The sequence below is a fragment of the Varroa destructor genome, unplaced genomic scaffold, assembly GCF_002443255.2.
Source record: "Varroa destructor unplaced genomic scaffold, Vdes_3.0 BEIS01000007.1, whole genome shotgun sequence".
NCBI classification, from domain to species: Eukaryota; Metazoa; Arthropoda; class Arachnida; order Mesostigmata; family Varroidae; genus Varroa; species Varroa destructor.
Genome location: NW_019211460.1, coordinates 30,096,376 through 30,117,811, shown reverse-complemented (window position 1 = coordinate 30,117,811; position 21,436 = coordinate 30,096,376). Strand labels below are relative to the sequence as shown.

The window sequence follows — 21,436 nt, the reverse complement described above, 5'->3', positions numbered from 1 at the left end:
TCGGTCTTCTTATTATTGTCTCAGTGCCTTAATGACAGCCGCTGTGCCAAAGTAACATCTCGACGCCGAGCTGACGTCGAGGCAACCCTGACGAAGCCCCTTTCCCCCCTTGGAAGGCACAGCTCATTCCACAACTTCCTTCGCTTCCACTATTTTCATTTGTCGTCCTATTTCTCTACACTTGTCTTTAAGAGTTTGGGAAGCGGAACCGTCTGTAGTAGACGAGCGCGGTCAGTTAGTTCTGTGACGGTTCCTTACGCCTCCGTAAACGACAGACGCTAAAAAACGCCTGTGAACGGAAGTGCTTGTGTTCGTTCGTACCAACGTGTTGTTGTACGTACGCTATGCTGTACTCGCTGTACCACTGCGTATTGAGTAAGGTCACTGAATCGATGACCAATATTATCGTTGTATCAACTCAGCCAGCCAACATCTAGACACGCAGAACCGGGGAAGGCGGAGCCAGGAGACATTGGGTTCTGTCTGTTGCCTTTGTATAGTTCCTGTTTCAGTGGCAGCACCAGCTGCTCTTGTTAAAGCGGTGTGCTACGTTGTTTTACCATAGGTGGCAGCACTTTTAGGAGCTATAGCAGTACGAGCTGTAAATTCTATATCAGTCGTTGGCAGCACTGCACCCCATGTAGGTGTCGTGACAGGAGATGCCAGCCTAGCCATCCATGAGCGCCGCTCCTGAGGGGCACATTTAATTGCCACCCGCTTCGGGTGGTGGCAACCAGCAAGTGCTTTATATACAGTGGAACACTATTCTAATGAGATGAATCGATAGCCAGCTAAAGCTAGCAAAGTAAACACTACCAATAAGTGGAAACAATTCTAACTACAGGGTGTTATTGGATCGCTTGTACAACTAATCGATATAAGCGTACTAACACACACTCGTCAACGGACGCTTACAATATTCTGTAATAAATTGACTTCTTCTTGTGCCGCTTACGGAGATGACAAACAGAAGCATCGACATTTCGTAGAACAGAATTTGTAGTTTACTGTAGAAAATCGTTGCCTGTGTTCCATTTAAACTTAAAAGACTCTATGAATAGGTCGTTACTAGCAATATTACTAGTAATACTACTACTACTACAGTTAGTAGTATTGGTATAAGTAGGTTTGGATAAATTATTTCAGGAAATACAGACTCATTGGTATCTCTCTAATAGGAAATCTGGCATATGCGTAATTGTGAAGTCCTATTTTTTTCTATTATGGCACTGATTACAAACAAAAAAGAGGCGACCTGCTGTAGAATGTACAGCAAATTGCAAACAGAAGATCTACATTAACAAATTTCCCTTGTAGTGAACCTGCCTTGCTGGGCAGTAATCGACACCGCCGGCATACGAACTCGTAACGTGGGACTTTACCTGTATATCGAAGCACTCCTCGAGCGTTGAAATGGTGGCAGAGTATGGCTGACTATGAACCTTTATTCAACAGATGGGGATGTTCAAAATTGAAGCGAAAGCGAACTCGCATAGCCGAGCCAAAACGGTCCGTTACAGGACTGAAGGCCATACTTAAAAAACTGCGAAAGGAATACTCGGGTAGACGAACAAGGTGAACCAAAGGAGGGAATCAACTCGTCTGCTTCGAATCCCCATTGCCCTCCAATTACCGCGTACACGGGATCATCGTTTACAGAACGAATCAAAGAAGAAGAAACTAGAAACCCTGAAATATGGCAGATGTTGCAAGCTGCCTTGTGCCTGCTTGAGTCAACTTCGAAGACAATTTGAGAGACTAAGACCAGCACAGTTATCGCCAGTATCATTGGAAGAACAGAAAGCGAGCTCTAATAATATGGGGTGGAATAGAACGGTACAGAACGCAGGCTGGCGTAGAGCTTCGTGGCTCGTCTCGCATATATCTGAAAAACGGAAACGATAGCACAAGGTTAGAACGACGTTGCGAGAGCTCTTCAGTTGCTGTATCAATTTAAGCCCATTCCAATAGAGTCACCGAGGCCGTGCAAAGTGTTTTATCACAAAAATGGATTGAAAAGATAGCTTTAACTGGTTTTCGATGCTTTACTTGTTCAAAAACCAATTCACAAAGAAAAAAACTTCCGCGATCTTCAATGGAATAATGATCAGGTCTGCAAAAACCTTTGACTTCACTGTGGACCGCCTTTGGTGGTAGGTGGCTGTATACTGGTAATGTTATGATCGCCATTTGCCGGCGCGTTGGAACATGTCATTTTAATGTAAAACTAAATCCGTATAAGATAGCGTAACGGTGTCGTCTTGGGCAGGGGTATTCCATGTTCATTCTAATAATCGCTTACAACGATGGTCTTTAACTGCGATGCCAGCCCTGCTCGCTTTCTTTTAACACAATAACATTTTAACTGCAAGCTAATTTTCACATGATTCATACATCGCTAGTCTACCTATAAATTTGCGGTAGTTGTATATTTGGCTGCAGCTGGTTATGTTGCTGTGAGCGCTGCCAATCGTTCGGTCGTTCAGAGCGTGGCCAACGGCGACCAAACAGCAACGACCTCAACGAAATGTGGTGAACGTGCTGCTTCGTCCTGATTGTCGCCTCCTACACGTCATCGTATGAGAGGGTCGTTTAATAACAACGACATCGACAATAATTATGATGTTGATGGTTCTGACAATGATGGCGGCCATATCGGTCGGTTGGCTGGGTGGCCCCTTTTGGCCAGTCGCATAGCCTTGGCCTATGGCGGTAATTCAATATGAATCCTTCACGGCTCCGCGCATTGCTGTAGAGTCTCGTCTTCGGCTCTCGATGTCCTCATCCCATCTACGCATGATGCCGCGCCGTTATCAGTTGGTGAACTTTACTCTTTGGTCCTGTTTGCTGCTGCGGTCGCTTTTTACTACTATCACTAAGACCATGGCCAATAAAGAAAGGACGAAGTAAAAGGCTTCAAAAAAAAAGTTGGACTACGATATTTCTAAGTCGGTCAATATCACCTTTTTTGTGAGGTTCATTACTACCACCTGCGGCTTCAGTTTCGCCTTACGACATTTCCATTCTGAACGGAGTTGGCGGTGAAATTGATCGTGAAGACTTCGTTCTGCGTCCGATTGGTAAAAGTCATAAAATGATCGAGGAACGAACAACCACTAGGAGAGGCTGGTTTTCAGCACTCCACTGCGACGTTACAGTAGATCTACTGCTGCTGCAGCCCCCTCTGCCGTCGACTTGTGGCTGTTGCAGTCCCTGATCAATTTTTACCTCTTACGGTTTGTCGATGGCAGCGAGGACAACGCCCGCTGAGCTAACAGGGGGAAATGAACCGTTGAATACCTGCGATTGGAGCCCTGTAAAACTAAAAAGCCGAGAAAGTGGACTTTAGCTACAGGAAGTCCTTAAAAACGCCTGGGGCATAAGCTTTAGCTAGGCATTCACTTGGCTTGCCTTCGTTTATCGTCGTACGAGAAGTCCTGCCTGACGAAAACGAAGAAGAAGCCTTCGCATGCCACAACACTGTCGCCTGTCTCCTCATCGGGGTTCCTAGCCGGCCTCACGTCACAATCATCGGGACTATGCGACAAAAAGGATAGAGCCTCTTCCAGCCGCTGTTGCTAAGAGTAGAGACGAACATGGCGGGCGAAATACCGTAGCAGGATGGAAGAGCGCGGCCGGTTGTTTGCCAGGCTTTAAGTCTCCCTTTCTACTTCTCGTTCCGTCCACAATTCAACGTTTAACATTCGTAGTAATTCTGAACGAATGTAAGCTTGCTTTTATAGTGCCCAGACTGTCAGAACGGAGCAGAAACAGAGAGTGGCTTGGTCCTTATACTTTGTAGTGCATCCATCCTCACGTAGCCAGTAGGGTTTGGCCGGGCTTGGTCGGTCAGGGATCCACAAGGCCTAGGACGCCCGGGAGTTTGAAGTTCGAGCACTCGACGTGAACCTTTCTCTTTTTATCGCTTGCTCTGTGCTACTTCCCTTGCCCATATTCCTGTTTCCCGTTTTATTCCCTCTCTGTTGTGTGTTCTTAGCTCTTTGAACTCGTCCCTGCCTTCCCGTTTCCATTGACTGACGACGGTCAACGTGGCTTTTCGGGGCGGCCAAAGCCGTTCCTCTTATATTTGTTGACTCTCAAGGTCAGAGCAGATCTTCGCAGATATTTCGTCGTCCACTGCTGCTGCAGTTTCAGGGGTAGCAACTGCGGCTTTAACAGCCCCCGCCAACACTAACCCTTCGAATTACCTGTTGTTCCAATCCTGGTAGCTGTTGTCGCTGCCTCCATCCAAGCCGTAGTCGTACGGATCTTCATTTATATGTGAGTTAGGTAAGCAGACAGGTTGACGCTGACGGTCAGTCCAGTTATTGGAAAATCGCGTGCAAACCCAACTGGTGCGGGAGGATGCGAGACTCGCATCGAAACCAAAGAGGTGTACTATGGAAAGTTACCACAGAGCTAGCGTTCTGTTAACTTCCTGCGACTGCCTGCTTCCTTATCAATTTATCGTATTATTGCTATGGCTATTATTATTATTCCGTAGGTTCGTGCGAGTACAGTGAGGTAACGATGGATCTAGTACAATTTGATTCGCGTGGAATCTGAGTAAAATACGGATCAGATACAAGCGCGGGGTTTCCTCCTATAACAGTCCTAAAAAAATTCCTAATATGTTTATACGTGCAGTCATGTGCTTGATAACAATACAAATAAACCCTTCTTACTGACCTATAATTGTGTAGCTATATGAACGTTTGTGTAAGAATAACCAGCGAAGCTACCATCTATCTATCTATCTATCTACATGTGCATGCGTAACGGTTAATGCTTGCGTTTTATTTGGGCTGTATATGCACAGAACATATCGAATGAGCATTGGCTTGATGTACGTACTAGATATAGTATAGATAGATATATTTACTATGCTACTACGAGTAAAAAAAATAGTTGTATTCTACTGTTTTACTGCCCATCGAGCACAAAGAGTCGCATCAACTGCAATACACCTAACAGATACGTATTAACGATTCTTTCGTCACTTGTTTGTCTTAGATACTGGCCTTTCTTTCCAGCTCTTTTCGGTATTTACGAATAATACTAGCCTACCCATATTTTCACCTGCGCCTAACCTAATTATGAGGTGGGCTGGCACCCCGGTCTCATCCGCGCAGAGACTATTCGTCCACCTCTCATTCGACATTTGAAGTCTTCCTCAAAACTGTTTGACCAGTCAACGGCAGCGACGACAAACGATTTCTGCAGGTAGCAGTCGCTGCAGTCACAATTAAGTGGCTAACAATGAAGAAGAGATGAGCGCCTCTTTAAATCGTTCTTGGCTGCTGAACATTACTCTACACGCCAAAATTTAGCTTTCACCCTCTCTCTGGTCCCCCTCGGTGTCACTCCCCGTTCGCCTGCAAAAAGTTGCATCACATAACGTACGGTCTAGTCGGTGTCTTGCTCTCGTCGCACAACCTCTTCTCAAGGCATCCTGTAAGATCTTCCAGCCCTGCGGTCTGCAGCGTGTCCCGCAGTGGGTGTACGGCGTGTGCAGTCTGCGGCTGCATTGCTGGTCCGCGCCAGGCCGGGTCAAGGCTCTGGTGAAGGGCCGCTCAGCCACAGTGGTGTAGCTGCGGCAGAAGTTCCTGCGGCACTTTGCGAGAAGGAGGGGTGTCACTACTATCGTCTTCGCTATACGCTGCCGCAGTTACCTCTATGGTTGGCGTTTGGCGCGTTGTTGTACTGTGCCAGCCGCTGCTACTGCTGCTAACCCACATATCATCTCCCCGCACCTTTTTTTCCACCCCACCATCAACTTTTTGCCCGCCGTTTGCTGCGCCTGCGGAAGACGCGACACCCGCAGTCGACAACAGTGACGACGAACGGGCGACGCTGCAAGGATGCCATGGTTCTGCTACCGCTGCTAGTCTACCTCGGTTTTGTCGAGTCAAACAATAAACGAAGGAACAAATCGACAAGCCGAACGCCCACCAACGAATGCCTCTTGTCACGGTCGCCAGTGCTCCTTTCCTGGACACCGTCAACCAGTAATGTTAGGTTTCCAACAGCGCTAGAGGGCGCTGTCGGCGCTGCGCATCGACCTGCTGCCGCTAGTCGGCCGCCTGGTTGCGGCCGCCGGCGGCGCTGCGCTGCGGGAGAGGGCAGAGAGTATTAGTTGCAGAAGATCATGCTGGATGTGCTGCTACTGCTGGTTTCCTTGTCGTTTTTGCCGTTGTTGTTAATGTCGCCATCGTATTTGTCCACGAACGGCCTTGCCGGTCGATTATGCTGCTCTGCAGGGCCGGCTGTTGCTTCGCCTGTGAGTGCGGCACCGATAGGCCTTTTGCGGTGCCTTCGTTGTCCGTCCTCCTGCGAATGCCACTGTCATTGCGGTCCATTTGGTTCGCTCAATTTAACAGCGGGTTCTTTGACTGACGTTAGAAAAGCGGGCCATCCTGCCAGACCAACTATTCCACCAGGCGGCCATCTGCATGTTGCGGTGATAGCGCACACAATTGTGGCGGCGGTGACGCCGCTGCTGCTGGTAGCGGCTGCAGCGCCGGTGGCGCAAGGGGCAGTCGCGTCGGCCGTACACTTCCCGCTTGCTGGAGCGTGCTCCGGCACGAGCCATCCTGAGACTTGTGCTGCCTTCGGTGTCTCACTCTCCGCTAGTTCTCTGTTAGCTGCTTGCGAATAAGCGAACGCCCCCGGCCAAAGCGCCTGACTCGAAATGTGCTGCGTGCAGCCGCTACAACGGCCGCTTCTGCATTGCCTTTTCTTGCACGGCTTCTCCGACGACGCGATCTGCGTACTACATTCGCCGAAGAATGCATCCCTTCCCTTCTCAGTTTCGCTTTCTCAGTTTTCCTGCTTTTGTGTGTGCCGGTGCGGAGGACCGTCCACTGCCCTTCCCTCCGAGGTCCGCTGTCCAACCGTCCGCATTCGCCTTGGTTGCACTAGCTTCGGCAGAAGTGGCGCCAATGATAGTGGTAGTTGTAAAGCACACTAGTAACCTCTCTTCTTCCCGGCAAAGTTTGCAACCCGACTTCATTCTCTGCTTGGCTCTCCTTTTCTCACTGTTTTGGCCGTCACATTGTGCGCGTTTCGCCGCGCGAACACCCGCCACAGAGTTGCACAATCTGCCACTCCCGGTCTCAGCCGCGTCACTTCTATTCTGCTAGTCTGGCCCATTGGCTAGACGCCAAAATGCGCACCATCATCATACCACCGGCCCCAGCGTGCCGTACGAGCTCGAGTCGTTCAGCAGCGTGCGCGACACCGACTGTGTCAAGTTGACAGGGGCGCCCTCTACGACCGGTTCGACAGTGGCTCCCCCGCACCGTGCCAGTGGATCCTCTCTGCGGCAACCAACAACTGGCGGACAGCAGTAGCAGCACCCCCGAGGCCGCAACGCCGCTGCCGTTGACGACGACGACAACGAGCAGCAGGCGATTGGGCGAAGACGTTGGACGAAGCTGCTACGAAATGAGCCAGTACCAACCAGCTAGTCATAAGCTAGTTAATAAGGCAGCAAAAGAACAACGAACCAGTCTAGCAGCTATAGAATAGACGAAAATACGACTGACTAGATGGGACGCACAGCAGCCCAAAGCGCTAACAACGCTAGAGAAGACGTCGTCGCTGCCAAGCAAGCAATCAAACAAACAACGGCGCTACGTGCAGTACGCTATATAGAATCTAGGCGGCGGTATATAGCTTAACAGTGTCTTGTTCCATTGGCGTATCTGTGTGTTTGCATCAGTGGAGTATGTGCGGACAACGTGTCGATATTGGCGCGTTGATACGTGTAGCGTACAGCGAGCTGACGTCAGAACAATTAAATGCAACTTATAACAATAAACAGAACGAATCTATCTTAACAAAGTACTGACAAGCAGCGTAAACTAAAGGAACAGTGACAGACCGAGTCGAGTAGAGCGGTCAAAGCATACACAAAAAAAAACAACGTCCCACCCCCCCCCCCCCCCCCCCCTCTGCCCGGTGAACGCCATTAGAATAGTAATTACTCTTAACTCGCTTGTTGGATTATTGTTAAATGATTATGACTACTAATGCTACTCTATGTGATATGTTAGTTGTTTGCGGTTGAGGGAGGATCATAGTAAGCGTCAACTACCACACCGAATTCTGGGATCTATTGGATGACAAGTGAACACGTATTGACGGCACTGTTCATACTTACACCGTTGACCACCTAGCCACTAATGCCGTAATGTCTACAACATTATGAATATTGCTCGAGCTTCGCTATTATATGAGTCATCATCATTGTCTACAGTCAGAAGACGTGTGACGTGACGTGCGGGTACTTCGTGTTTTTCATTCTCGTCGTCTTTCTTGTGCGTATACGCTCATACTCGTAAGATTCTTAGATTAAAAAAAAAAAAAAAAAAGAAGGCATGTGTGCATCATCCCATGTATGGAGGGAATAGCTACGAACAAGCACGATACAGCACCACCTGCTCGACAGTCCGATCAGAACGGAACAGTAGAAACAGCAAAGCAGTGCATGCGATAACAGAGTGGCTAACTCGCATCGGGAAAGCATCCGCCAGCGACAGCGGCTTGTAGTTAATAGTTACTGCTGCATAAGTAAGACTGGAGCAGTGGGGATAAGAGATAAGGTTGAGATATTGGCATCAGGATGAGGAGACTGCAGCCGTTCCAGCCCTCGTTCCATCACACTCCACATCTTGCGATCACAGTGACAGCGGTAGCTGTAGCATCTGAGAAAACAAAACCGAAATCAGTAATAATAATAATAATAACAACAACAAGCACAATAACACGAAAGACGGCAGCAGAAGCAACAGTCTCCTTCACAGTAGGCCACGCCGCCAAGCAGCTAATAAAAACATTCGTAGCTCCCTGGTCGCCAGTAGGAATACGACAGCAGCGACCGCAACGAAAGCCTCTACAACGGCCGGTAACAAACGTTTACGCGACAGCCGAACAGAAATTTCGTTTTCCAGCCACTACTATTAGTAGCAGGTGCCCCTCAGTGGCAAGCTTTGTACCCTCACCTTATGCATCGGGCTTTCAGTCTCTTCTAACACTGCTCGACCGACGAGTAGAACAACTCGATAACCACCGCCGCTTCCTGAGACCCCTCAGTGTCTCCTCGAATCTCCTCGATGTCTGACGATCTGCCGACGCAATCAATCTACGGCCACCACGGAGGCCTACGCGGCGACACGGCACCGCTTTCACGTCGGACGGGAAAAAGCAGAAGTGTAGTTGAAGCCAACGTCACGCACAGAATCGCAATTGCTATAACAATTAGGCCAGTCGAAGCTGACGCCCTCGGGGCTAGTAAGAAAAACGGACCAGCGGCGGATAGCGGCGACAGCGTCACTTTCGGGGGATATACGGCGATTGTGGCAACTACGGGAAAAAAACGGTGGTCTCGTGTACCACCGTTTGTAGGCGGTCTGTTGCATGAGTTAATGTGCAGCACTTGCCGGTCGATTTTAGCGCTTGCCCTTAGCGTGGTCGAGTTACGACTGTTTACCGCAGAAGCCAGTACGAATTTCGCCTAACCACCATATCGCAGGGACGCTGTTTGCTGTGCAAAAACAAGTAAGAAGGAAATCGGATATACGTGCATCTATCTATACGTACAAAAACGTCAACCGAAAAACGTTGACCAAAATTATGTTCAGCTGACATGCGGGCTGGAGCGCATGCATATCATTAGACCATCGTTACAATCGATATGAATATAGCAGGAACTACTTGTAGTACTGTGAGAACCAATATTGTTGCAACTAATAACAAATAACATAACTACCCATCCCTCTTGACTTGCATTCCTCCACCTTTGGCAACATCAGAAGAGATCGTACGTGAATGAAGGCATCAATATCAACTGAGCGTCAAAACACAAAACGATATCTCTTTGTTGCCAACTAGCTAGTACGAAGGGTCGGAGGGGGGGGGGGGGGGCGGCGGCCTGTACGCTCACATGTTCCCCGTACCTTGTCCGCCATCAAGCGACCATTGCTACACACTACGGAGATTAATAATTAATACAGTTATAACAATGGCATTATTGGGTTTTTTATTATACAGCAAAGCTTTTATGCAGAAGCTAAAATTCGAACACAGACTTCATATGGCAGAAAGCAAATTGAATCGACTTCAATTGAACAAAATCCGAATTAATACGGACCGGTTAACGCTTATTGAGTTCATCAATTGATCTTCAATCGCCAGTGGGAGTTGGTTCATACCAATCGGACATCGCTCAAGTGCCACTTCATTCATGAGGACCTCTGGCACGTGGGTGTCAAATTTTGACGTCGACCTTCTGGGTCCACTACGTTGAACACGTGGGACGTTATCGGTCTAGCAGTTCGTTTGCTTGGCTATCTAACTGACTTGTTTCCTGCAAACTGTTCTCTTCAGACGCGTAAATGACGGCGGAATAACACTCGTATGTCGCGTACCCCCACGCTGACTGGTGGAAGCCCGTATGTGGTAGCCTCGAGCACGCTCCACTTTATAGAGAAGATGAAACAAGTTCGGGTATCTTGACATCCTGAAAAAACAAGATACCTGTGCAATGGCGGTGTTAAAGCGTGTACTAGTTTTTTGCAAGAGATAGAGAGTGCACGTACGCATCCACCGTAATCCGGCATATCCTGTCTAACAGAATCATTATGACTGTTATAATGACGAAGTGCAACGATTTCCATTGGTGATTACTGCATGGAGAGTTATGGCACGATTAATCGAACAGCAAAAACTACAACGACAGTATATTGCTTTGTTTTCCCAACTGGTGGCTGATTAGCCACGTGCTTCAGAGTGCAATAGCATCATTAGATTATTATATATAAAACGTGTGTGTGATACGATTTCAACAACGGCAGCGTCGGTCTGCATGTGCGTCGTCAAATACATCAAAAAGAATAAAAACAAAAGTTACAACAAATAGTTGTCATACGTACATCTATCATTAAGCACAGGTAGAACACTAATCAGCTTAGGATACTGCGTGTTGTTATTTGTTCGTCCTACCTGTTATCGTCAAACGGGCCAGATGCAACAGACGGTTAAGCTAGGACCCGGCCTGTTCATTGGCGCCTGTTGCGGTGATATGTGTGCACAGTGATTGTTTGTCGTCCTGTATCGTTTAGCCGTCGTCGTCGTCGTCATCGTCATCGTCATCAACATCGTATCATCAGTAGATTTCTCTCTATCGGATACAAATCCCTCTTCCTCTAAGTCAGCCCGATCGTGGGCCGTTTGTTCGTTACGTGTACATATATGAGTATTTGTGGAAGTATGATGTTGTTTTCAGTCGCCGTTGAATCTCTGTCGGCGATTCGCTGTTGGAAGCAAGAGTATTCTAACATTTAATGTCGTCGCAGTAGATGAGCAGAAGAATAGGCAAATATTTGGCGAGAAGAACCCAGAAGCTAGAGAGTTGAGATTCAACGGAAAGCAAATGCTGTACAAGGCTATATTCATACAATACAAATGTACGGCTAATATTAGTTAGGGGAATATAAAATCTTCCGGAAAAGGGAAAACAGGAGAAATTATTAATAAAAATAAAACTAATAAAGTGTGTCATTAATCAACAGAATAGAAACCTGCTAACGAAGTTTAGTAAGATGCCTCTGGTAGCGCCGCATGCGCTTGGGAGGTGCTCGAAACAACGAAATGTCATTGTTGCTGTTATTCGGAAGAAAAGAGCTATTGATGAAATCATAGTTGATTATGATCATTACAATTTCAAATCTGACTTGTCTGTGATGGACAAGCTGTTTAACGACTCCAGCTGACTCAAGTCTCTCAAGCGTTTTAGGAAGAACAGAACAGCCAAAGCGAGAAGAGAGCGAAGATAAGACGACATGAAGCTGCGTCTCAAATGATCGATTGTTCTACGACAACTATTACTACCACTATTCATTCAGAGACATGATCAGGTTGCTATTGTTGGCAAGGCACCGCGATGATCGCTTTGTCGCTACGCGTTAAAGTTGCATTCGGCGACCAGCACCACCGCAAAAACGTGTTGTTACCAAATCGTATCAGCTTGTCGGCTAACGTCATTGACCAATAACGATAAAAAAAAAAAAAACACACGCTGTTTTATTCAACGAGGACCACACTTGTTGATTGCCCCTTGCACGCTGCTACGTCTGTCGAAAACGGGAGCAGAACTAACCAGAGTACGAACAGGACCGACCGCGTCGCTTTCGCCAACAGCGATCCACTATCGCCACTTTGTGGCCGCCACTGCTTGCTGAAGTTAAGGGGTGGCACGTAGAAAACGTGTCGCCCACGTGGACGCCCAAGCGAGCGACACCCACGAGGCGCCGCGTAGGTTGAAGTTGTGCGAGTTGTATGGATGGCCTTGCGAGCGTGGCCAGTCGAAAGCTTCCCGGAGGTGGCGGGGGCGCGGCATCGCCGACGCCGACGCCTACCCCATCAGCGGATGGCGCCGCGTGTCTTTCGACAGCTGATTATTACCATGTGCTGTCGGCACACATCGAACAGGCCGTTGATGCCTTCATGGAAAGGCTCGGCGGCCGACTTCAGGATTTGGAGATGGAGCTGAGGTACGCCTGGCGCGCGGTCGACCTCCTCTCCACCGAGTACGCGAAAATGTGGGATAAACTCGAGCGCCTCGAAATGCTGCTGTTCGAGCAACAGGAGGTCATTATGCAGTTGCTCATTGAGTCGGCAGCTGGCGGAGAGATGGCAGTCTTTGAGGCAGCTTGCGCTGCCGAAGCCATGGATCTAAGTGGGAACAATATCCAGGATGCGCCCGCCCACTGGAAGAGAATCAATCATGTCAACAAAACGTTTCAACAACAGCAGCAACCACAGGCTGGTGTCACCACAGAAGAAGCAGGTGAAGGTACCAATGTCCCAGCAACAGACAGCTCGCCACCGCGATCGTCAGGTCAAATAGAAAGGAAGCGTTCGGGTTCAAGCGATGCTGAGTCTGAGGCCATAGGCGGCGCTCGCCGCAAACGGCCTGGCGGAGACCTGCTGGTGGTGCGGGAAAACCACGTTAGCTCGTCATCGGAGCCCTCACCCGAGCACACTGCCGATTCGTCGCCGCCGTCCAGGCGGCATTCAAAAAAAGACAAAGATTGTCAGACACGACGACGAAGTAAGCGACGCTCATTTCAGCGGCAGACTTCGATGAGTGTTGGGGCCGTATACGATTCAGAGGGCGCAACCGGGACTGGCATTGAGCCACGTGCAAATACATCACCCGCCAGCGTCGCGACGGCAACAGACGACCAGCGTGAGCTCGAAGTAACTGTGATAACGTGTTGTGTGACGGCTACGACAACAATGACCTCCAGCGGCCACCAACAACACAGCAACAATAGACAGACCACAACCAATAGTAGTAACAATAGTCATAACCTTGAACATGGCCATTTGGAAGCGCTTGTTGCAGCCAAGCTCCACGATGCACGTGGTAACGGTACCGTAGCCATGACGACAGCAAGTGTACAGGCAACCACCGTTCTCGTCTCCTCAAAGGCGGGTCCGGCAGCTTCCCAACAACAGCTAAACGGGCAAGCCGCTCCACTCAGAGACTTTCATCATCATAATCAGAGCCAGCATCCGAATGGAGCCGCTTATTTAGTTCATGAATTAGGTCATTTGGATAATAATAATAGTACATCAGCGACAGGAGCAGCAACTGTACAGAAAAGTGTCCAATCGTTTCCCTCATCGCCATTGACTGCCATAAGAGTGTCATCCGCTGTACACCCCCAGCATCAACAGCACCAGCAGCAGCAGCAGCAGCAGCAGCAACAACAACAACAACAACAACAACAACAACAACAACAACAACAACAACAACAACAACAACAAGTTCTACTGTCACAACTGCAGCGTGAACACGCACCCTCTAGCGAGCAGCAGCAACAGTATTCCAGCAAACAACTTCAGACTATACAAAGGCCATTCGAAGATGAGACAGTAATCAATAGTGGGGTACAAGTGAAATCGTCGCCGAGGGCAGCTGCAGCTGTAGTGACAGCAGAAACATCATCATCAGAGTCAGTCGCGATACCTCAACCCACAACGGTACCCGGTCCACAGCCGACGACAGTAGCTGAGCCAGTTTTGCCCACCAAAGATATTCTGGCGTCGTTTAGTGAGCTTAGCTTTGAACGGTCCCAGGATGAGGAGTCGTTCGTTGACGATCGAGTATATCCTGAGGAGGAGCCGGATGAACCGCCGATTGAATTTCCCGAATTCACGCCGACCCCCTTCCGAAATCTCATCTCGGGCAATCAAGCGGAATCACAACAGCAATTTGACCAAAAACAGCTTGTGGGCCCCCAGAAATTAACTGCTGTGTTTCAAGAGACGCCAAGATCCCAACCATCCAGCAGAAAAGGGTCAAATCAAGAAGAAATCATATTAAAAACTGTGGCAGGCGTTTCCGCAGAGGGAGAGATACCATCCGCACAGGTTATGGGGATCGCCAGTCAACAGCTACAAAGAGAGAGTGAGCCAATTGAGGAATCAGTGCAACAGGGGCAACACGTTGTGAAAATGGAACCGATTCAACAACCGCCACAACAGCAGCAGCAGCAAGGCCAAATCCAACGGCAGCAACAAATCGCAGCAAGCGCGAACCAGCAGCAGACCGGGGCACAGTACGTTCCTCCGAAAGCAGCCCCGATACAGCATCCGCTGGAACCCGCCTCTCATAATCGGCAGGCTGGACAGCAACAGACAGAACAACATCGGCAACAACCGGCTGCATCGGCGGCCGAGCAGCAACAGAGTTTTTCCTCATTTTCACTTGCAAAGAAGTTAGGTGGCAAGATCGTCAACATGGGCATGGGAATGGGCTATTCAAAAGTGGTCGATCAGGCCACCAGTATGCTTTCCAAGGCACCGCGCTCGTTCAACTCGTCCATGAGCCAAGAAGAGGAAATCCAAGGTGGGCCAAGTATCGTCAGTGATACGACCCGACTTGGCATGTCTAGCTACTCCGCTTCACATCAGGAGGCGTTTCAAGCGCCGAGTAGCCAGCCAATACAGAGCGTCACTCAGCTGATGGGCATGGCCAGCGGCGAGAGCGGCTCACCGTTGCTGGAAGTCGCCCGGGAACCGCGCGAACCTCAAGTTGTCGCAATCGACCACCCGCCTACGCCGCCGACGGCTACCGGAAACCAGACCTTCTTCCTGCCTCCACAGAATTCGAACGAGAAATACCACGAAGTGGAAGTAGCGTCACGACGAGGCAGTACCGACCACAACAGACGCAGCAGTCGAAGTGACATCATCGAAGTGATGAGTAGGCGGGGCAGCGCCTCCGACGGGGCGCGCAGCCGTCGCTCATCCCAACAGAGTTTGCGCCGACCCAGCAGTGGCTATGACGGTAGCGTTGAGGTGGCGAACTTCACGCCGCAAGAAGGAGAGGATCACGTGCGAGAATGTGCTCAAGTTGAGTGGCGAAATCTTGGCGTTGACGATATCCCACCCGAACAGCAAGGTATACTAACACCCGCTGATTTTGGTCTCAGCGAAAGCGTTAGGCGTAGCTCGGTCGACTTCGGGAACGGGCCAAGATTAGAGAACGACGTCGTTTGCGGTAAACCGACCTCACTGGTTGGAGGCAGCATAGAGCAAGGACTAGAACAGCAGGCTGGAGGCCTAGGGAGCCTCGTCAGCATAGGAAGTGGCTTAAGTGCCGTAGCAACAGCATCAGCCAATGATAGCAACAGCAGCATTGATCATAATAGTTTGGACCTTGTACAGTCTTTGGTAAAAGGGGAACAACTTCTGACGGGGGAAGTAATCCCCGGGGAAGAAACGCCAGTAGCGGTAGATAACACGATGGCAGGTTCCATCCGCCTGGTGAGGCGCGGCATGCGCCACGTCATGGAGCGGATGGCCTCCATCAGCGCCCAGCCGGGTAGTGATGATACGGCAGTGATGTCCGCAGCGGTGAACATGGGCGCGGGGACTGCGGCCTGTAGTAGTGCAGGACAGACAGCATCTAGAAAGCCTGCTAGCGAGCTTCGTAAAGCTAGCTTGGGCTCACAGGGAGGCGAAACACAGGACTCGGGCTCTACGCCGCTAGGCACGCCTCGAAGCGCAAGTATCAAATGCGTCTCATTTGCAGAAGCAATCGCCAAGGCGAAAGCTGATGCTGAACAACATGCGGCTGCATTGGCAGCTCAAGCGCAGGCATTCGAGGCTGCGCAACAAGCCGCCAACGAGCAAGCCCAGGGTGAGGCGGTCAACGAAGAGGATCTTCTGATTCAGGAAGAAGGCACGACCACCGTCGATGGCACACCTATTGATTGCAAGGCTACTGGTCGGAACCTCAAGCAAATGGTATCTCAAGGTAGTCAAGATGGTAAAGCCAAATGGCTTGCTTTAGTGCAGGTGAGCGAAAAGTATAATTGGATGATAGTTAGTTTCTCCTTTCGTCATGCTTAGTTTATTTGGTAGGCAAAGATGCGTACAAAAATCGTATAGATAAGAGCGAGATAATCTTTATATAAATTTGCAGATGACAAAAATAGCTTGCCACTACTTGGGCCACTACTCTAATCAAAACTACTAAAGGGCCATGTTTACTTTATTATATTTGACAATACAGCAACGGTCATAATTAATAATGATGTTCATAGAGGCTAGAATTATATATATATAAGGATCTAAAAATAAGCATACACATAAAACATAAGTGGTATGATTATCGCCCGCTTTGACATGTTCTGAGCATGATATATAATAGCTTAGATAAACAAACAATAATACTACAAAGTGTGTATGTGACTGGTTTACGATTTTCGAATTACATCCACGTCGGTTGCGCATTGGTCGAACATTTCATCACTGCTATACGCCTACGTGAATGGTATCGTTTGCCATTGTGACCCGTGTAGCCACCACACCATGGCCTTCCCACCTATCCAAACTAAGCTCTGAAATTGCATTTCACGGGTTGGCTTGCCACGACCCAAATTGACCTCCATAGGCAAGCAATGTTGCGTAAAACATACAACGTACGGTCATGTGGCGCAACTGATTCCATCTAACAACGTCGTTCGAGTTCACGCTTTGTTAGAGCGATTACGCGGCGCAGCTTTGAACGATTGACGACTGCCTAGGTGACTCGGTCCATGTTGAATAGGTACCAAATAGTGTCTGACGTCGTTCCTAGGGTGCAACACAAACACGTACTGCAATTGCCGTCCAAAGACAAACAGCCTCGTATATGCAGACGTTGGGAAAAGATGCCAGCACTGATGAGAAGACTTACTTTTTCATCTATTAATAATTATTATTATATATTATAGAAAGGGATGTTTTGCTGTTTCTTTGTTTAGACCAGATAAACCAGCTACAGATAACCCAGCTGGCAGTACTGAAGTAGCTGAACTTGTGTACGGACAAGCTCTCTTCTCATCCGTCTCGGTCTAGCTAGACGAGGTATCGTCGTTACACAGAGCAGGCCAAGAAATATGAACCATTGAGGACATTAGGCTTATATGCAGTGTAACCGATGCCACTGATATGTTTTTTGTCTTCGAAGAGCGCCGGCTGTTGTTTGGAACCCCCGCAGTCACAAACCAATCATCAGCTCCCGCCACATGTGAGAGCATCGAGTTTATACCGCCTACGGCTCAACATTGTCTCAGCATTTAAACTGACGGGCAGCAAAGGCCGGCAGACGCTGGCGTCACGGTGACTGACTGACAGTGCGAAGCAGCCCGGGGCAAGCACGAGTGAGCAAAAGGAAAATAACTGCGCGGACGAGAGGCCTATCATGCATGTGTAGTATAAAAAAAATCCTCTTACAGCGAGTACCAGATCCCAGAGTCGAAGGTATAGAGCAGAAACATGGCAAAGTGTGAAATTCTGCCACTCCGGTAGAACAGAAAACGCAGTTTAATACAGATGGTTGTGGTGACACGATTCCATGTTGATGGAAACATTAACGTAGAAACAATTGACAACCGTGCACGCAGGGCGCCTGTCTCCTGCCTGAAGCTCATGGAGAAGCGTGAAAGGTCTATGGAGTATAGGCTGTTGGCAGGTTGGAGTTTATCCTTGAGCACCCGAGCAAAAGTGAAGAATATTAAGGCGTGGGGCAATTTTGAAGCTCTATTATCGAAACAGATTAGTAGAAGTTGAATCGAGCATGAAAATAATAAAGAAAGTATAGAAAGAATTTGAGTGAATTAACTCGTAAACGTTACTTTGCCCGTGAACGGTTATTGCGTATTCAAACAGTCTACGGCACGGAAGATAATACCATGATACATTAGTGACAGTGATTGTGCCCCTCAAATCGGTTGTTGCTGACAGGACTTTAGAGGTGAAGACCAACCGTACTGTGTTATGTAAAATGCACATAAAACTAACGTATAATAAGTAAATGATTATAAAACATAACTTATATGATGTTGTTTTATGCGCAATAGATTACTCATTGCCTATATGCTAATCAAAATCAAATGGTTTCACCATCGTCGTGCGAACCATGGTGATCTATTTTCTTTAAGGTGACTATTATTTGTAGCACCTGACTGTACCTAACAGTCGTATGTGTATGATGCTAATGCGCGTAGAGGTGCCGAATCGAACGGTGCGTTGAAACCTTTGATGTTCGACAATGGTCGGGCAGCCGTTCGTCCCGAAGTTCCAATTAGTTTGTCCAGGGACCTGCAAGCATCAGGAACTGGTTAGAGGTCCCTCCATAGCTAGGCAGTAACCAGGCGCACGTGAGCAATGGCAGACTGCGGACAGAAGACAGGCAAATGTCGTGCAAACTAGCGGCGGTCGTTTTAGGAGTGGAATGAGTCAACACCAGCGCGGTTGGCACCGCTTGAAGTCATTGTTTAATCTATGCAATCAAGGTTTCACCCTTTTTGTTGAACTGGGCTAGTCTCTCTCGACCCGGTGGTTCGTTTCTAGCTGGAAGACGTGGGTCGGGCCGATTAACGTCTATAGTCGATTCCAAAGTGAGCGAGTTCTACATACAGGTTGGCTGGCACATACAACGGTTGCTGTGACGATATCTACAAACCATTAAATGTGATCGGCTTCGGAAGTCCGCGGGTTAATTGCAGTGGCAGTTGAGCGAAGGCTGTTGGTTGGAAAGCTCTATCGAATCAAAAGGCATATCTACGAGAAATTTTCCAGCTTGACTGTCCCACCCAAGCGATCGTAGCGGTGGTGCTTATAACGTCTAAGCGGAACGGGCTCTCCTAATGCAGAGACATGAAATTTAGGAGACGACGGACAAGTAGCAGAAACAGATAAAGCCAAAAGACACGGGCAGTGGTATTCCCCACGATGAGAGCAATGATGATGACGATGATGATAGTCGCCAGGGACACTGAATAGCTTAGAGGTAATGGGAGATCGATAAGACTTCCGCATTCAACGACCTGCTGAAATCGCCGCAAAACCGCGGGGCAAAATCGGCCCCGGTGAAAATCCAAGAAGGATCTTTCTGGCGCCGCCGGTGATCGGCGTACTTCGATACAATCGAGAATTCTTGACATAGAGATCGAAAAGATGCAAAGAACTACCGCGCTAGACAGAAAAGTGGGGCGGACGAGCGGGGGGATGTCTTTCCGAAAATCGCAAATTTCGTTTGAACTTGGCTGCTGAAGAAAAAGGAAATTAGTACGGGATAAGGAAAATGATATAATGTAGTGGTAAGAACAGAAAACGAAAGCCAAATATGGGCGGACAAGGAGTAGGTTTACACAGGTCCAGAAAATGGACATCGTTAAAGAAACCTTATTAAGCAAGGGGTCTTCAATCGTCGGCTTGGCCGGCAAGCACGTCCCGCTCACAGCGTCAACCTGGGCTTGCATCCTTTACGGTGACGGTGAAGGTGAATGTATGTGCTTGCGTTATTTAAATAAGCTTAGACAGGCGAAACTCAACACAATTGAAGAAACCCCGTGACTAGATCAGGCAGTCGTCCACTGTGTTAGACTACATTTAAGCGCGTGTAATCCTTTTGGAAATGTTCACTGGTCACCTTGGTCGAGTTTAGCGCCGGATAAGTATGAGTGACGCCGCATGGCACTTTGCAGACTTCGGTCAGCACTATCGTCTTCAGACACCACTCAGACGATACCGGTGCTCTAAAAAACGCTACGTATTTTTCTACGAATCCACTTGTAACAGCCAATGGATTCTCTCCTTTTTCTTAATGCATTGCAATTCTATGGCCGTCCCAATTCAAATGTATTGTAATGTTATCACACTCGTAATAGGTGCAGTCGTAAATATGTTACTATCATCATCGTGTCCTAAGTTAGGCAAAAGAAAGAAAAGGCTTCAACTAACAGCTGTGTTCTTCTCGTTAGCGTAATGCAAATAGAAAGAAAGGAAAATATCGATACGTCCAGTTAGTGCTGTCTGGACTGTAAGGATATATATTAGTAAATCGCTGCTTCTACGCAACAACGATAATAACAACATGAACACAAAATTTTTGCCGAGTAGCAAAACCGACGTATTTGAAAAGGGAAAATCCAAAGTGGGTCGTAAGGCCTGGAGTGTTACCGTTTTCGAGGGATTTGTACGAAATGCACAAACGTCCGATGCGAACCGCGAAAAGGCTCGAGTCTGCGACACATGGCTATGTGCTCTTATGCTTCGACATTACAACAGAAATTTGAAAGGACAAATAAACCGCGTGAAGACTAGATTTTTTTTAACGGAAGAAGCTATCACCGAAACGAAGATCGGCAGCGCAAAGAAGACGGGTACTAAGCATATGTTTTAACATAAGTAAATTAAAGTAAATACATGTTTTAATGTAAAGGATGCACCTTGTCACGTAGCATAGAGGTACACATTTTTTTTACAAGAGATTAAATGGTATCGTCAAAACATGCTGCTACCCTTATAGATCATAAAAGTAACATACTTTACATGCGTCTAAGATCGACGCTCACTCAGCGGGGTCAAATTTTATCCAGTTTTGGCTCGCCCTTTACCTACACGGATGCTCAGATTAGAAGCGTTTTCCACTTTCTCTGGAAAAAAAACCAGTAATTCTAATAGAAATCTAAAAGCAACGCCTCGCAAATACCCGTCATAATTCACTATTATCTGAACTTGCACGAGCCTGTGCTCTGAGCATCAATTTCTCTTTATCGGTATACTCAACGACAACTATAATATTCCATTTTGTATCTTTTTAGTCGCAATTTGTCCTTCATATAGATTAACATTCGCTCACATGCACACCTCATCGAAGCTGCTCAGGACGGATGCGACTGACAAAACCCTCAACGTTTTCTGATACGTGGACGGCGAGGAGTGCTTCTCGTAGCACTGTTGTCATTCTTGATGACATCGACGGTGTTTGTTGCCTTGTCGCTGTACGAACCGAAGAAGAGTGTCACTCTATACTAATCTAACTTTCTTCTATCCCGACTCTGGAACATATTGATGCAAAAGTATATGC

The 21,436-nt window shown here is 48.1% G+C and overlaps 1 protein-coding gene across 22 annotated transcripts in view; it reads left to right on the top strand.

The window, feature by feature from the left end:
* The window catches only part of unc-13 (protein unc13 homolog), a 245,053-nt gene that overhangs the window by 126,949 nt on the left and 96,668 nt on the right, over positions 1 to 21,436 (top strand). The window contains exon 1 of one of the 22 annotated variants that reach the window (XM_022816254.2): positions 2,253 to 16,374. The exons of the other annotated variants lie outside the window; for them this stretch is intronic. Within the exon in view, the coding sequence (XP_022671989.1) occupies positions 12,340 to 16,374 (4,035 nt within the window). The 5' untranslated portion in view covers positions 2,253 to 12,339. Of the gene's footprint in view, positions 1 to 2,252; positions 16,375 to 21,436 lie in introns of those variants that run through there. 22 annotated transcript variants of the gene reach the window in all.